Here is an 18,346-nt window from a genome sequence, read left to right as displayed (position 1 = left end):
ACTTACAGTATATACTAATGCATCTCAAAAATATTAGAATATCTTTGAAAAGTGACTTTATTTCAGTAATTCAGTTCAAAATGTGAAACCCATATATTATGTAGATGTATTACACTATACAGTCTATAAAGCCAATTGGTACTTTTGGTAGTGTGGGCAGTGTGCCAAGTCCTGCTGGAAAATGAAATCCCCCTTCTCAAATAAAAGTTGTCAGCAGAGGAAAGCATGAAGTGCTGTAGGATTTTTCGGGAAAAAACTGCACTGACTTTGGACTTGATTATAAAACACAGTGGATCAACACCAGCAGATGACATGTTTCTCCAAACCATCACTGATTGTGGAAACTTTTACTCTTTATGGAATTTTATGGAGATGCAGATTTCATTTTCCAGCAGGACTTAGTACACTGCCCACACTACCAAAAGTACCAGTTGGTCTTTTATAATATTCTAATTTTCTGAAACACAGGTTTTTGGGTTTTTTATTGTCTGTAAGCCAAAATCATCAACAATAAAAGAAATAAACGCTCAAAATAGATCACTCTGTGTGTAATACATCTATATAATATATGATTTTTACGTTTTGAACTAAATTACTGAAATAATGTAACTTGATAACGATATTCTACATTTTTGAGATGCACTGGTATGTCCCTCAGCAGTGCTATTTTAAACAAAAGTGAGAGAAATGCAGCCAATCATTTGGTCAACAAGCGATGGGTGACAAATCTGACTATAACTGCCTAACTAAAAGAAGAAAGCCAGAAAGTAGCACAGACACAAGCAGCTGCTATGGGCCCAATGGCCACCAGGGGGTGCCTAATATAGCTCTACCATTACAGAGTTAAGAGATGCCAAAAAAGTAAATGGAAAAGGGCCACTGACTAGCTGATCTTTGGAAACTCCATGGTGATGCAGTGCACCTATTGGATGAGGAATATCAAAGTCATCATAAATGGGACTCACTTACAATGAAACTGAATTAGCTCTGGTTGCGGCGTTGTGGTCACTGTCACAGTGGACGCCACATTGACTACTCAATGTGCAGAGCAGCAAAGTACATAGCTGCAAAATCATTTACCAGTGAAATATCTTTTTCCGGGAAGACTTCCAAAAATCCGACCCTAGTGGCAGCCACTGAATGGACAGAAATGATCTCTGCAACTCAGTGGGGTTCCCCTATAATTCCTAAACGAACAATTGGCCCATCTGTCAAAGGTCTGCTCAATAAAGAGGAGGAGCATGGCGTGATCCGTCAAGCATCCTTCTCATCTGTGAAGGACGATCAACAAAACACACTTATGTCTAAAGATATATTACATAAAGAAATGTATCTGTTGAATGAAGATGTATTTATGACTTTTGCTTGTAACCTATAATATTCTAGCAGTAAAAGCACATGCACTTCTGTACCAAACTCCCACCAAACACCCAAAATAACCAGTATATTGCAGTAGTCAGCCACAACATGGGAGCAGAGAGGGTCAATGGCCTTATTTCAGAGCCCAAAAAGTGGCAGCTTGTTGAACCTTGGTCTTAAAAATGTGTTTTTTCCAGGTATATCCCAACTACAAAAGCCAGGATTAACCACTGACCCAAGATGTTCAAGGGCCTTGTCCAAGGGCTCAAGAGTGGCAGCATAGCAGATCTGGGTATCAAACCCACAAGCCTGTTATTGGTAATCACCTCAGATACCATGACCATATGACAATATGGCCTCACAGGTCAGTTATTCCATGGTGAAAAAAAAAATACTTATTTGTACTTAAAACATATTGAGAAATGTCTAAGTATGCTGTAAATATACTGACAGATTAATGTACTTACTTAAAACTTTGAAAATATATAGTGTATTTAAAAAAAATAGACTACTATAAAGTCCACTTTTAGTTTAATATAATTCAATATACTTCTAAATTACTTATTTCCAAATATACTTTTATACTTTATTTTTAGCAAAGTGTGTTAAAAACGAATGTTCCAGTAATTCACTTAAAAGTACAATGTATCATTTAACTTTTTAGAAAGTAAATGAAATTACTACATTGGTAAAAAAAAAAAAAAAAAGGAAAATATAAATATAAGCAACTTAAAATACAGTGTTTAATAACATTAAAATGTCAAATAAAATTGTAAAGTATTTTTATTTTAAAAATAGTTCCATTTTAGTAGGGTTAAGTACACTTAGAACAATTTAAGTAAGACGTTTGTACTATTTTTATACAATTAAAGTATAATAGGTACAAAAACGTTTTTCCATTTTAGCACTCTTTAAATATACTAATTAATAACATGGCTACAAGGACACTTTAGTGCAGTATAGTATAATAGTGCTTAGTATATTGTAATCTACTTTTTTTCACTAGGGTTGGGTCTGAAAGGTTTCAAATGTGCCCCATTTGGATTAGGACTAGATGGGATCCATGTGGTCTGTAAAAACAGGCTATCCCATTGGAAAGAACAAGTGGGTCTCAGTAAAACCACAAGCCTACTCAGAGCCCATGTCCACCTAGAACCCAACAGGCCCATGTTTTTTCAATGTGAGCTCTACATAAGCATGTTGGCCTGGCCAGTGCTCTTACCGCGGAGCTACCATGCCCCTCTTTATCTATTGAGAGGACGAGTAATGTCATATCTGGCCATGAGGTGGCTCTGCAGGAAACTAAACTCCCCAGACTTTAGAAAACCACATTTCTAACATTTCTGGTCACATACATTCATATGCTTCCAAAGTTTCTCTGTATTATTTCTGAAACCAATGCATTACAAGGTACCCAGAAGCTATGATGGGGTCTGCTATTGGACGATTAAGAATTGGGACTCACCTGGACACCAGAAAACACTCAAACACGGACACTTAACCTCTACTGGCGATAGTCTGACTGCTTGCTTAATACATCCCATCAACTGAAGCTCCAAAGTCTTCAGGTACGTGCCCCCCCCCCCTTCCAGAAGCTCAGCGGTAGTGGCACTATCCAGGGTCTAGTAGGGAAAGGGACAATTCCACAGCAGCTATGGCTATGGCTTTCAATTTTGTACAAAACCATTCTGAAGAGTTTCCAGGATTCGTTTCTAAGATGAACTGAACAGAAGCTGTTCATCTGGGCAGTTGTGCATTAACACATTCAGGCTCAGCAGGTCAGGCAGATTTGACAGGGCTAACCACAGATGGCCTTGAATTGAGCCGTCCTGACAAGCAAATTGACTGGAGCCATGCCTGCCATGTCCGTCCCAAATCATCTGGAGCACGTCCAGGTGCAGTGTCCACTCTCCCAGAGTGATCCCTGTCCTCTGCAGAGAGCCTGCCACACGGTTGCCCAGGCCGGGCAGATGAGTGGCTCTCAATGAGGCGAAGCAAGAAAGGACCCGTGTGGCTTCTGAGGAGGAGAAAAACCGTCAACCTTTTGCCCCCTTGCTGACTGATTCAGCGAACTGTGGCCATGTTTTCTGGCCATATTAGCACATGCTGGAGCCATCGGACTGTCAGTGTTTCAGTGTCAAGTGACCAGCATGTAGCTCCTGCTGGTCTAAATGTTCTAAAGCAATTGATCTGGGCCACTTCCCACTGATTCCATGCTGGTGGTCTAGGCAGCCCCCAAGCTGACAGTTACATCTTGATCGTGACTGGATTGCAGCCTGCATGAGAGGATTCACTTTTGAGGTACTCCAGCAAGAAAAGATGTTTTCAGAGCACAAGGACTAACATCCTGATGTTTTATATGTATTTTTTCACAAGTTTTTTTTTACACCATAAAGCTGTCCGGTTAAAACAGACTCTGGTTTGTGCGGTTTGATTGAGAACTTGTGAAACCAGTAATTGCACTTGGGTGCATGGTTTGCTTTCTGTGAAAAATAGAGCCAGTCTCGATCAGACCCAGCTATCAAATATACTCCTTTTATTTGAGCTAAACTGCTGATAAGGCGCAGTTAAATCTGATATATTATCCAGATAGCGCTAATTACCACAGCTATGAACAAACGCTGTCTCTGCTCCATGCTGTTTACACACGCTGTGTGTGCTGAATGGAAAATATTTATCCATTCGGACTAGCTATAAGCTGAAGGATAGAAACTATAGAAAATATATAAGATATACCCAATCAAACCAAATACACTTACTATCTGTGCTTGGTGGTGATGGGTGTATAAAATAAGAACATATACCCATAATCTTTAACTTTATGAAGAGTGAAATTCTAACATTATTTGATTTACAGAGAAAGCCTACTAAGCTCAGGACAATCTGCAATGGCAATACACACTTTACATGCAAACGTTTTTGGACACCTGCTTCACCTCATTTATTTTCTGTTTCTTCTGAAACCGTGTCTTTTAAGAAAAAGTATATTCTGCTGATGTTGGAGTAACTATCTTTACTGTCTCTCCTGGGCTGTTGACTAGATTTGCTTTGAAGCCTTGCTGTGAAGATTTTATTACAGTGTGATAATGATAAATGGTGTTGGACTGCCCTCTAGTGGGCCTCTGTTTTCCTGACTGTAAAAAAAGATTTAAACTGGCATTATTTTTTTGCTGTCATAATTAGGAGATATGTTGTCCCAGAAATAAATGAGATAAGACCATTTAATGCCACTGGACAATCTCTGTGTGAGCATGGATGGATGGATGGATATAATAGATAGAAACTTTATTGATCCCGAAGGAATTTTCGCAAACTACCAGGGTTTTTAAGGAAAACAAATGAATTAAAAACTGAAAATAATAATTTATTTAAGAAAAATATACAATAATACAAAATGTATATTGTTTATTTTATTTATTTATTTATTTATTTTTAGCAAAAATGTTAATTGGCTAACAGGCTGCAGTTGGTAAGTGTCAATGGAAATAAACTGAAGTTTGGAAATGGATTAAAAAGTCAATTTTCAAAGCCTTGCAAATCTGAAAAGTCTGTAGTAAAACAGTGCATTAACAAACTGAGTTACTGTACTCTCTACTGCAGCATTTTCACACAGCACATTTACACTTTCATCATAATCACTAGAAAAAGACACAGAAACACAGATGACTCTGTAACTTTTAAAAGTCTAGTAAAAGTCTAACTACTAAAAGTATTTTTTTATAGAGAAATTACAGCTGACCCACAAGGCAAAAGCCCTTTTAGTTCAGTTTAACAATGGAATTGAGTCTCTGTTTCAGCCGTAAAGAGAATAATTAGGTTCTGACAGTAATAAAGTCATTGCTAAGGTAAGAAAATAAAAAAGCAGCTTGTCTGGGCCAAAAAGCACTGCTACAGGACTAATAAAAAACTGGGGTGTTCTAAAATGTTTGACAGTTTGGTAGTATATGTCTCACGTATTGTAATGAGGCATGAATAAACTACAAATTATATTTATTAACAATAATTATAAATTATAACATTAATTATTGCACATATCTGTCAGCAATGGGTATATTACATTTTAAAGTAGCTGGATATAAAGCTCAATCATTAGATGGGGTGTCCACAAACACCTGAATTAATAAGATGTATAGATACTATCAAAAATACTAATATCAAGTCAAATATTATTAAACTGTTTTATTGCATCCACTCCCACACGTGTGTGCAGCCGTGCGCATGCGCGACGTCGTGACCGCGCAGTTGTTTGAGACGTTTGAAAGCGGGTGAAGTTCCCGATCATCACATCTGTCCGCCGGTCATTACAGCACTTCAGCAGCGCGCTCGGTGAGATACGGCTGATTTTATACTGTATAAACCAGGAGTTTCCTTAGAGTTGGGGCCCTGTTTGATAACTGAGGGGTTAATTTAGCTGTAAACGGCTTTTTATTCCTGGTTTTATAGGTAGAAACTGCTGCAGACGGGGTGAGCTTACGGTCTTAGCTAGCTAGCTTAGCGTTGCTAAATTAGCTAAGCTAGCCTCACTACCAGTCATTATAGCCGTTTAGTTAGTTAGCTTAGCTAAGCTAAGCTAACACTGTTTGTGTCTCTAGAAGTCAATGTTCTGAAAGGAAATGTTCAGCTAGTGAACTAGCTAAATATTCGCCTTTTATTAAATAGCAGTTACTTAGCTAACTAACAACTAATACAAGACTGTTTCTGCAGCTCTCTTTCTGGCTAAACTAAGCTAAGCTAAGCTAGGTTAGCTAGCTCAGAGCTTAGCACGCCAGTCTCACTAACTATAACTGACCAGACTTTCCCTCCCTGCTCCTCTCACTAAAACTACACACAAGCGTGGTTTTATATAGCTAAAATAAGACTCATTTAGAGAAGGTACACATTTCAGAGATTATTTTTGTAGGAATTTAGTAAGTTAGCTTGCCATTTGACTAGCTTTATGGCCTGCTAATTTGCCAGAAGCAGCCCGAGACTAGGCATCTTTTCAAACCCACTCACCCATGTGAAGAAGTTGTTCTGAAGGCCCAGACCGAAGCTTTCCAGTGGGGTTCTGCTTCTGTATATTTGTTGAATTAGTCTATAAATAAAAGTCTGAAAAAAAGTCTCGTCTGAGCTTCTGAGGTACCATGGTAGAACTGTAAATTAGCTTAATGTATAAAAAGTTCCCTTAGGTAGTTTCATTTCATCAATTATTGAACAATGTTATTTATCGAATTAATTTGATTAATACAATTAAGTTGTGGTTCTAATCTGCTTTTTGAAATGGTATAAGAGGTTGTACATCCTTACATATAGAAGCTGCCATAGGGAAATTTCTTCTGTCAGAAACTTTACATATTTTACACTTTTCCTTAACTTAAATCAAAGTTATGTTTGCACAAAAAAGTTGCACTTAAATTTGAAAGGGTGCTGTTTAATAATCATGTAAAAATATTAATAATTACTATAATTAAATGTGAAGGAAGCCGTAGCTTGCACATCACTTTTAATGGTTCTGTCTGTTTACATATAAAAAAAAGTTATTAAAAATTGTAATCAAGAACTGCTCATATATTTGAAGAATGTCAAGATTAGTTCCTGAGAGTTCATAGCCAGATTTTTATCTTGATAAATTAAGAAAAACTTTTCCAGGATTGAAAAAAATATTCTACTAGTTCAATGTTTTAATAGTTAAAAAGAAATCTCAGTACCTAATAAATTGTTCCACTGCTTGAATAAAAAATAGTTCCCATGATTTAGTAATTTTCATTATATATATTTTTCAAGTTTATAAATATTTTCCACTGATGTTATAAAACATACGCATCTTTTAGAAACATGCTTCCTCCATTTAATAAGTTATAAATGGTTGCCACAATTGAGTGAAGTGGTTTTTCCTCATAGATCCATTATGGTTATATGTCTATTCCTTGACTGTGTAAAAGTTACCTGTAATGAAGGATTACTTGAGTTGTTTATCTAAGTATGTGTTAAAAGGAAACAGATTTAAAATATTTTACATTTTTATGATGCATGTGTGAAGCTTTTCATTTTTTTCTTATCCCTTTTGATCCCCTTAGCTACAATGGAGCTAAACGATGCTAACCTCCAAACTCTGACGGAGTATTTGCAGAAAACACTAAACCCAGATCCACTTGTCAGGCGCCCAGGTGGGATTTTAAGCTGAAATTTATATTGTGTTGCCTTATTCTCTGAAAATACTTAAAGTGCTTAAAGTGTCTTTTCTCTCTCTCTCTCTCTCTCTCTCTCTCTCTCTCTCTCTCTCTGTCTTTCTATAGCTGAGAAGTTTCTAGAGTCAGTAGAAGGGAATCAGAACTATCCGCTGTTGCTATTGACGACACTAGAGAAGTCCCAGGATGAGGTTATCCGTGTGTGTGCTGCAGTCACCTTCAAGAACTACATCAAGAGGAACTGGCGTATAGTAAGTTTAGGCTTTGCCATTGCGATTAGGAAGTTACGTTTATTGTATTCTTATTTATTTAAATTGGTGTAATTTTTGCTCTTTATTGATTTATTTTTATTTTTTTTAGGTTGAAGATGAACCCAACAAAATATCAGACCCTGATCGAACAGCTATCAAAGCTAACATTGTAAATTTGATGCTTACCAGCCCTGAGCAAATACAGAAACAGGTAAGAGTTACAAAATCTGCATCCAACGCTGGGTGTTCATTCTTAACTGCGACATGCAGATGTTAAAGTCTCACAAAATTATTAAATGGGTGGATTCAGTTGTGCTGCTGTTTGTTTAGAATCATCCCTGCTACAAATCTGGCCCATTAAAAACTGGGCACTGCTTGGCTATTTTTTCCTTTATTCCTCTATATTAGTTATTATAATATTTATAAAAGTTTTATAATATTTGTAAAAAGTCTTTTGAAATGCATAAAGTAGAATTTTGCTTGCAAATGTTCATGTCAGAGGCCTACTTTGCTCTGTAAGTACCTGTAGATTAAGTACTTGACAGTTTTTTCTGTTCCCCAGCTAAGTGATGCAATCAGCATCATCGGACGAGAAGACTTCCCACAGAAATGGCCTGACCTCCTGACTGAGATGGTGAACCGCTTTCAGGGTGGAGACTTCCACATCATTAATGGGGTTCTTCGCACTGCTCACTCACTTTTTAAAAGGTATATCATCTCACCTGTTTTTTTTTTTTTCTTTCAACTTTCTTCAACTATGCACAACTTTGACATCACTATGACATATCTGGATAGTCACTTTTTTTTTTTTAAATCTCTCTTTCTCCCAGATATCGTCATGAGTTCAAGTCCAACGAACTGTGGATGGAGATCAAGCTGGTGCTGGACACTTTTGCTCAGCCCCTTACTGAGCTATTTAAGGTAAAATAAGTCTCATTTATACTTTCTCTTGTAGTTTAAGTGTTCAATTGAGGTTTCAATGATGACACTTACTGTTTCCACCTATAGGCCACAATTGATCTGTGTCAGACTCATGCTACAGATGTCAATGCTTTGAAGGTCCTCTTCTCCTCCCTCACACTCATATCAAAGCTGTTCTACAGTCTCAATTTCCAGGTGAGGTGTTCACTGTAACACATTATTAGTTCATAAAATTGTTAATGGACTTATCTGTGTTTTTGTTGTGAGACATATTGATGTCCTCTAAAATGTCTAATGTTTTTATTTACTTCATGTAACATTTTGTTACTTTTGTACAGGATCTTCCTGAGTTCTTTGAGGACAACATGGAGACTTGGATGACTCATTTCCACAATTTGTTAACTTTGGATAACAAACTTTTACAAACTGATGTGAGTGAATTGATTGAGAAACAATTCTAGCAGTAACACTGTTCTGTCAGCTAAATTTTTAAATACAAAATCTAAAAGGTTTTTTCCCCTGCTGTAGGATGAAGAAGAAGCTGGTCTCCTGGAGCTGCTGAAATCACAGATTTGTGACAATGCTGCACTGTATGCACAGAAATATGACGAGGAATTTCAGCCTTACCTGCCTCGCTTTGTTACAGCCATCTGGAATCTGCTGGTTACAACAGGACAGGAGGTCAAATATGATCTAGTGAGTTACACTCTGGTACTCTAGGTTTTTTTTTTCCTCATTTAAAAAGTTTTGTGTTTACTTGTCACGACAACCAATTGTATTTAGACAATATAGCGTGTATATATAAATAATAAATAATTGCAATTAAAAGTTATTTTCAAGATCATTTTATAGCAGAGTCAGTAGTATAATATAAGGACATTTTACACATAGATTGTTGACGAAGCAGCTCATTTGTTTTAATTTAATCTTCTCAATAAGTAAACACAACAGACAATTTTGAGGTCCGCATTAAGGTAATGTCCAAATATTGTGTGATTTAGTGAAATAATTATTTATTGCCAAAATAATTCCAATCTTAAGCTTGTGGAACAAATAAATTCCAGTTGTTTTTTAGCTTTCTTACAAGACACTTTATGTAAGCCTAGAATAAAACTGACCCAGTCTTCTAATATTATTTACTCTCATGCATTCCTTCCTGTTTCTAATAGCTGGTTAGCAATGCAATTCAGTTCCTGGCATCAGTGTGTGAAAGGCCGCACTACAAGCATCTGTTTGAAGACCAGAATACACTCACCAGCATCTGTGAAAAGGTCATCGTTCCTAACATGGAGTTCAGAAGTATGCATCAGGAGTTTTAATTCCGATTCTTTTCTTTTAGACTTAATTGTTTAGTCTGCTGATATTTATTTCTAGTGTATGCTGTTGCGTTTATTTTTCTTTACATTAAGCTTCTTGTTTTGCTTGTGTGCAGGTGCAGATGAAGAAGCATTTGAGGATAATTCAGAAGAGTACATTATAAGGGACCTTGAAGGCTCAGGTAACATTTTATTTTTTTACTTTTGTTTTGCCTTGTTTATGCCTCCTGTCAAAAGGCATAGGGAAGTGATTTTTACCACTGTGCGTGCTGTTATTATGCAGACATCGACACAAGGCGGCGAGCTGCCTGTGATCTGGTGCGAGGCCTGTGCAAGTTTTTTGAGGGACCTGTGACTGCCATCTTTTCCGGTTATGTCAACTCCATGCTGACAGAGTATGCCAAGAACCCTTCAGTGAACTGGAAACACAAAGATGCAGCCATTTATCTGGTCACATCGCTGGCCTCTAAGGCCCAGACACAAAAGGTCAGAGAGTGGTTTATCTGTCTAAGGTGTTTGGAAAGCAGTGTAGTATTTTGAGTTTGCAGTTTTATTCATTCAGCTTAACTTGTATTTCTTTTTGTGCAGCATGGAATCACACAAGCCAATGAGTTGGTGAACCTGTCAGAGTTCTTTGTGAACCACATTTTGCCAGATCTGAGGTCTCCAAATGGTAAAATGGCTTGTCTTTAATCTAAAACTTAATATTTCTATACTGTTGTCATTTCTCCTTCACTGAAGTGGTTGGAATAGCATGTTTTTCCTGTTCTGTTCACAGTAAATGAATTTCCAGTCTTGAAGTCAGATGCCATCAAGTATGTGATGACCTTCAGAAGTCAGGTAAGTGTTTTTTTTTTGTTTTTTTTTTCTGCTTGCTCTTTCCATTTTAAACCATTTGTTCTATTGTCTTGCCTCTCTTTGAAGGTATTATGTGAATGTTTTTTTATATATATGTATATATATGAGAGAGAGAACATGAGAATGTCTACTAGGTAATACAACGCTTGCCTCTGTTCTGATCTCAGCTTCCTAAGGAGCAGCTGTTGGAGACCGTGCCTCTGCTGGTAGCTCACCTACGGGCTGAGAGCACAGTGCAGCACACCTATGCTGCTCACGCCCTAGAGCGCCTCTTCACAATGAGGGGACCCAACAACTCCACACTGTGAGTATTTCTATAGCCTTAATAGTGGTTATTTTTATATGGTACACTCACTGATTTGCCTCTGATCATTAAATGCTCTCTAATTAAGATGTTTGATTGCATTATAAGAAGGTTTGTTTATCCTACATAAATAAAACAAAATTAAACCATTGTTTTAAGTACGGGCTTATTTAACCTTAATCTTATCTTCTCTATAAGTAAAGCTCATGACCATGTATTATTCAATATGGTGAACACAATTATTGTGACTGGCCTATATAATGTTTTATTTTTACAAACCATTTACATGATCTAGTACATAGGGGTGTAACATTTGTTTATACCTTTACTAAATAAAAAGAAGGAAAGCTCTCCTTATTTTTTGTCAGTCAAAATGTGTTCCAAATATTTTTATTTAATTTTTTCAAACTTTTATCCCATTTTCTCACAATTTACATGGCCAATTACACAGCTGCCCACTTGGGGACACACTCCACTGGTGAAAAACACTGATCTAGTCATTTTAAGGTGGTAGTCCTGAACTAGTTTTGGTGGTTTTGCTGATTTAGACACAGCCCTGCGAATTAAAAAAGCTCTGCATATATTGAAATGTGTTTGTGACTATTTTAAATAGTAGTACACTTTTTGTATAATAGTGTTACTAGTGTTAATCATATTTGTGGCTTCTTTTATTTTAAGTATCTCCGCTGCTGAGATGGCACCATTTACAGAGCAGCTCCTCAACAACCTGTTTAATGCCCTGGCGATACCTGGGTCCTCTGAGAATGAATACATCATGAAAGGTGCTTCTTTATAAACAGTATGACATTTATATTTGTATTCAGTTTATTTATCAATGTATTTTTTTTTTTTTTAATAATTATTTATTTTTCTATTTTTTTACAGCCATCATGCGAAGCTTTTCCCTCCTACAAGAAGCAATTGTGCCCTACATTCCTACCTTGATTGGCCAGCTTACTCATAAACTCCTCCAAGTCAGCAAGGTGAGCTTCTGAGGTCTGCTTAACACAACATAAAACAGTTTGCCAAGAGAAGTGCAGTAAATCTTGTTTATCTGTAAGGTGTCCAGTCTGGTGATCCACATCTCCAGTTGTGATGATGGATAAACAGATGGGACAAACATAAACAGCCATCCAATAAAGGGGACAATTCCCAAGCAGGACTTGATCCTAAAGGCAGGATGGGATATTTATTATTTATCTATTTTTCTCCCCAAATAAAAAAATTAATCCTTGATGATCTGGTCAATCTCTATCACCATCTTAATTGTGTTTCCTAATTGTGGGCAATACAATATAATTCTAATATCCATTTAAAAAAAAAAGCCACAGTTAAACTGTCAAACATCAACAACTAATGTCTGTTCCTGCAAAAAAATGGAAAATTAATTTGATAATTCACTTAATGCACCCTGTAATCATCGGTAGGTGTAAAAAATCAGAACTGTTTAAAAATCATTTCGCCTTTATTAAAAAAAAATTAATGGTTTTAAAATTGAATTGTTATACAATTGAATTGTTAGGTTTTTTTTGTTAGGTCATTGTTGTATAATTAAAATCTGTATGTTCTACATTTTATTATGTAAGTCATTTATTATTATTTTTTATTTTTTTATTTATTTATTTTTTTAACCTGTACTGATAAAATCTATATGTCTCTTCTAGAATCCCAGCAAACCCCATTTCAACCACTACCTGTTTGAGTCCCTGTGCCTGTCCATCCGGATCACATGCAAAGCAAACCCAGTCAGTGTGAGCAGTTTTGAGGAGGCCCTTTTCCCTGTCTTCACAGAGATTCTCCAGAGTGACGTGCAGGGTGTGTAGAATACACTAAAATAAGAATGACTTTTTTTTCTTTCTTTTCTTCCCCCAAAGACCTTCAATTCGAGTCTGTTTTGAGCTAGTTTAACTCACTTTGACATTTCTCTTCCACCTCTCCCTCTTCCATGCAGAGTTTGTTCCGTACGTGTTCCAGGTGATGTCTCTGCTGTTGGAGATCCACACTAACAACATCCCCTCCTCCTACATGGCCCTCTTCCCTCACCTGCTTCAGCCAGTTTTGTGGGAACGCACAGGCAACATCCCCCCTCTGGTCCGGCTGCTGCAGGCATACCTGGAGAAGGGTGGCGCCACCATTGCCAGCTCTGCTGCAGATAAAATTGTAAGTATTTAAATGTATATTCTTGATTTATTAGTTATTATTTATAGAATTGTAACATGAGCAGACAGAATATAGAGTTTAAGTTGGCTCATACTAATGTTAAGCTATTTATTGGAAAGGGTATGCATGCATTTTTTTTTTTAATTTGATTAATACATATTTATTTATTTTTAGATTCTTTGTAATTTGACAAACACTAAAATAATTTTTTAGTATTACTTTCAAGAACAAGCTGTTGCAATGCTACAAAATACCAGAATTCCACCGTCATCACAATAATGATTTTTTTTTTTTTAATCTTGTTTTAAAAATTAAAGCGATATTATTGCAAATGATTTAATGTGTTCCACCCATGGTCCAGTCTTTTTAGTCTAAATTAGACTGATTTCCTCTCCTCTTTTTCCAGCCTGGTCTGCTTGGAGTGTTCCAGAAGCTCATCGCCTCCAAAGCCAATGACCATCAGGGCTTCTACCTGCTAAACAGCATAGTGGAGCACATGCCACCGTGAGTCTTGATCACTATTTTTTTATGTCTTTGGTCACTGCTCAATATTTTATTTTATAAATAAGTGTGTGTTCATCTCTTTTAGGGAGTCGATTACTCAGTATAGGAAGCAGATATTCATCCTGCTTTTCCAGAGACTCCAGAGCTCAAAGACCACCAAGTTCCTCAAGAGTAAGTGTGAAGAGAAAATAATAAATCTGATTTTTACTCCAAGTAAAAGACTGGATTTGAATGAGCATTACATAGATAGTCTTTTATAGTTCTAATAGATGTTTTAAGTGTATCTATAGTTGTTTTGTCCTGAAGTGGACTAATCAGTGCCCTCTTTTGTTTTTCCTCAACAGGTTTCATGGTCTTCATTAACCTGTACTGTGTGAAATATGGGGCAATTGCTTTGCAGGAGATATTTGATGACATCCAGCCAAAGTGAGTTTAAAAATGTTGTGATTTTTCTGTTTTACGTTGTGGCTGTGGAAAAGCTTGTTTGTGTAATTGTTCAGCTGAAGTCCTTTTCCTCTTTCCAATTCTTTTTTTGATTTATTTTGCAGAATGTTTGGTATGGTGTTGGAAAAGATCGTGATTCCAGAGGTGCAGAAAGTATCTGGGCAAGTGGAAAAGAAGATCTGTGCTGTGGGCATCACGAAGATCCTGACTGAGTGCCCAGCTATGATGGACACCGAATACACCAAGCTCTGGTAGGAGATTAGCATATATTCTCCTATATTAGATTGATTGGATGGGGTGGAGTCATGTGACAAGTACTTTCCCCACTGGGTGGGTTTACATAATGAATTTGATAAATCTATATAAAATATTGTTTATTTTTAATGTTTCAACTAACCTAGCCCATTATAGCCCAGCCCTAATGGTAATGTGTGTTTTCGTAATTGTAAGGCTTTGTGGAATGTTTGATCTAATTATGGTAATAGGTTTATTTTGGACATAAAATGAGGGAGCTTGGTTATTATAATTAGTGTTGCACTGATACTGTAGTACTGGCAATAGAGAGAGTGAGCAGCAATACAATAAAGTAGTTACTACACTACTACATACAGCTCTGGGGGGGAAAAATGAGAACCCACTTAAAAATGATTAGTTTCTTTGATTTTACCAAATTGAACACCTCTTGAATATAATCAAGAGAAATATGGATGATCACAAGCCATCAAACCAAACTGAACTGCTTGAATTTTTGCAGCAGGGGTGAGTAGTTATCCAAAGGCAGTGTGTAAGACTGGTGGAGGAGAACATGCCAAGATGCATAAAAACTGATTAAAAACCAGGGTTATTCCACCAAATATTGATTTCTGAACTCTTACTGAGAACTTAATGAATATGAACTTTGATTTCTTTTCATTATTTGAGGTCTAAAAGCTTTTCTTTTTTTTGCGCTTTGTTGTGTTGCAGGCCTCTCGTGCTCCAGGCTCTGATCGGTTTGTTCGAGTTGCCGGAGGACGACAGTATTCCAGATGATGAGCATTTCATTGACATTGAGGACACACCAGGGTACCAGACAGCATTCTCTCAACTGGCCTTTGCTGGAAAGAAGGAACATGATCCAATTGGAGATGCTGTCAGCAATCCCAAAATCCTGCTGGCTCAGTCGTTACATAAACTGTCCACAGCTTGCCCTGGCAGGGTGAGAGAATTTATTTATTTTTTCATAATTTTTTGTATGCTCTGTATTATATGCTGTAAAATTGTATTTCACAATACTTAACAAGAATAACTGCAGCTAAATGCAGTAGTAGTGCTAGATTCTTAAAAACTGCTAATCAAACACTATCCCAAACTTAGTACAGTGATAAACATTACATAGAAAAAAATATTGGGATGCTTTTTCATTGTTTATTGGAACAGTGAGACCAATCTATTTATTGTTGCTGTAGACTGACAAAAAAACAATGGGACAAAATATCAACATTTTCAGGGTTTATTCCCAACCATTTACTTCTGAATCTGATGCACTGTTTTAAGTGATGGCAGATTTGGTCTGCACCCACCCATTTTTTTGTAAGCAAAAGTATTGGAACGGATACACTTTAAAACAAAAAGATTAAAGTAAATAAAGGATTAATATTTAGTTTAGATTGCAATAATTGCATTAAGTCTGTGACTCAGACTCAGAAAAATAGGTGGGGTCATACCTATCAGGTGCTATCTTCTGAATTGTGTATCAGATCCAGATGGAAATAGATTGAAATAAAAACTGAAATGTTGATCTTTTGTCTCCTATTCATATTATAATGACAAACCCAAATGTTTTCAGTCTACAGGAGAAAAAAAATGGATTGCTCTCACTGTTCCAATACTTTTGGCAGGGCTGTATACTCTTTGTGCCAAAATGCTAGTTTTTTAAGCACTGATAAAACCAACAATATGCTCAGGAATGTATACTGTGTTATGATAAAATGTTACTTGTATAATATAACTCTGTTGTTCTATTTTGTTTTTCCTGAAGGTTCCCTCAATGCTGAGTACAAGTTTGAACACGGAGGCGCTCCAGTTCCTGCAGGGTTATCTCCAGGCAGCTTCGGTCCAGCTGGTTTAAAGAGGACGCTGGCTTTCTCCACGCTTTGTTCCTAAAGTCTGTCAACGCACCACCGCAGGGGGAAGACGACGAGTCACTGTCGAGATTGGGACTGACGTAACTGGACTACACGAACCGACAGACGGACCAGTCGACTTGACATCTCACACACACAAGCAACAGCAGGGTTGCCCAAAATTGTGCCGTCATCTGCAAGAGGCTATTTTTTAACAGTTGTAAAAAGACAAAATGGAAATGTGTATGAAATATTGGACCAAGCAGAGAATAGCAAAGCTATCAGTGGGAATGGTTGTCAGTTTGGTGGCCAATCAGCTGCCAGTATGCTGGCACAGTTAGATAAGGTTGAGTCGATGCTGCTTCAGCACATGAGAATATTCGATATAGAGCTTTATTCTGACTCCTTCAGTTTACCGGTCCGCTGGCATTTAAAATCTGGGACAACATGTCCATAACATACATAAACAGTATTTTTTGAAAAGATAATGACTAAAAGAGACTTTGACGAACATTTGACAATACAAGTTGGACGACATTTGATGTCTTTGCAAAACAGTGGGAGTGTGTTTTTCTGTAGTTTCTGAAATTGATTTTACTGTACAAAAATAAGGGCTGTCGTTGTGGCACTAAAAACAAAGCTCTTACACCTCCCACCACCCTATTGTTCTCCTTATTTTCTTCTTCTTTTCTTTGTTGCATGTGTTTATTGTTTTGTCTTTGTCTGGTCTTAGTTTTAAGGCTTTGTCTACTTGTTAATAAAGAGATGCACTTGTAACATTTGTGGTGTTGTGTTTTTACCACATGCCATAATACCTGGGTTTAAGCAAACATTATTATTTTTAGCAGATTCCAGTGACCTGAGGCTGCACATCATATTGTTTCAGTATCATTATCTTGACGTGCATATGCTCTAAAAGAAATTCCCTGTTTCTTTTACTATAACATTAATGTTTTATTATATATTAAATACTCCTTTTCTAATCTATTTTTAATAAATATCAAAGGAACAGTTATTTTTGTTTTGGCATGTACTATTTTAACTGTAAGGCAGTAGGAGTAAGTGGGTAAGGAATAGTATGGATTTGTAGTAAAAAAAATATTGAAAATGTTAAATGCCCATAATGTATGCCACAAAAAAAACTTAATTCCAGTCCAAAAATATTAAATAAAAAAATATTTGTTAAAGACTGATAGTTTATCAATTAATATCAGAACATAACTTTGAACATGTTAATGTTTCCTGCTCATTTAAAGGCCATTTAAATCCCACGTTTAGCTTTTTTAATTGTTTTCCAGCAGTACAGATAGCAAGAAACACGAGCTGTACACAGGAAGCTAAGATTGAAGGCATCTAAGAGGGCAAATAATAGTGGACTAAAATGAAAAATAATTGGATAATTAAGAATTATTTGACTACCAAAACAATTAGTTGCATTATTTTGATTGTTTTATTGTATTATTTTATGGTACAAGTCGAATGACACTAAAAATCTTATAACAATGTCAATATAATATAATTAGATGGAACATAAAAAGCTTGAGAAAATAATCAGTGCTATCTTGAGTCTTATCTGTTTCATTCAGTAGCCTAATTATATTTCCCCATTATGCAGATATATGGCATCCTTTTTTCTGGATGTTTCTAGCCAGAACTAGTTTATAGAGAGACTGCCCACTTTGTCCGCCATTATTTTAGAAAATGACTGCAACACAAACAGATAGAGGGAGCCAGAGAGTGAGTCCAACATTAATGGGGTGATAAGAGATAAACAGCTAAAAACTAAATAATATAAAAATTAAATAAAAATTAAAAATAATAAAAACAACTTACTACCTGTCCTTGATATTCCTTTAATTTTAGAAAGTAGAACAAAGTCTTTCGCAAAAAGAAAAAGAAAAGATACTTATATTTCTTTCTTTCTTCTGTAAACAGGTTTTAGGCAGTAAATGCACTAGCA

General features: G+C 36.4%; 1 protein-coding gene across 1 annotated transcript; it reads left to right on the top strand.

The window, feature by feature from the left end:
* The first annotated feature begins 5,574 nt into the window (after positions 1 to 5,574).
* Positions 5,575 to 17,163, top strand: cse1l (CSE1 chromosome segregation 1-like (yeast)). Its single transcript, XM_007256856.4, has 25 exons — positions 5,575 to 5,685; positions 7,416 to 7,505; positions 7,635 to 7,777; positions 7,887 to 7,988; positions 8,340 to 8,485; positions 8,608 to 8,698; positions 8,786 to 8,893; positions 9,037 to 9,129; positions 9,227 to 9,394; positions 9,868 to 9,997; positions 10,131 to 10,196; positions 10,298 to 10,500; positions 10,603 to 10,687; positions 10,793 to 10,854; positions 11,040 to 11,176; positions 11,855 to 11,958; positions 12,062 to 12,159; positions 12,841 to 12,991; positions 13,128 to 13,336; positions 13,743 to 13,840; positions 13,926 to 14,011; positions 14,185 to 14,266; positions 14,389 to 14,535; positions 15,248 to 15,479; positions 16,302 to 17,163. Exons 2-25 carry the CDS (start codon positions 7,421 to 7,423, stop codon positions 16,389 to 16,391), a joined length of 2,916 nt encoding a protein of 971 aa, XP_007256918.3. The 5' UTR covers positions 5,575 to 5,685; positions 7,416 to 7,420; the 3' UTR covers positions 16,392 to 17,163.
* Positions 17,164 to 18,346: the final 1,183 nt, after the last annotated feature.

This window comes from Astyanax mexicanus, chromosome 24 (assembly GCF_023375975.1).
Source record: "Astyanax mexicanus isolate ESR-SI-001 chromosome 24, AstMex3_surface, whole genome shotgun sequence".
In the NCBI taxonomy this organism is placed as follows: Eukaryota; Metazoa; Chordata; class Actinopteri; order Characiformes; family Acestrorhamphidae; genus Astyanax; species Astyanax mexicanus.
Note: the sequence above shows the minus strand (reverse complement) of the source record. Positions and strands in the feature narration are given on the sequence as shown.

What these genes read in the sequence shown, in the direction of transcription:
- cse1l (XM_007256856.4), top strand. Translation starts at nt 7,421, where the DNA reads ATGGAGCTAAACGATGCTAACCTCCAAACTCTGACGGAGTATTTGCAG. An exon ending in ACCGAATACACCAAGCTCTG is followed by an intron (nt 14,536 to 15,247) that starts GTAGGAGATTAG and finishes GTTGTGTTGCAG; the next exon opens with GCCTCTCGTGCTCCAGGCTC. An exon ending in CCACAGCTTGCCCTGGCAGG is followed by an intron (nt 15,480 to 16,301) that starts GTGAGAGAATTT and finishes TTTTTCCTGAAG; the next exon opens with GTTCCCTCAATGCTGAGTAC.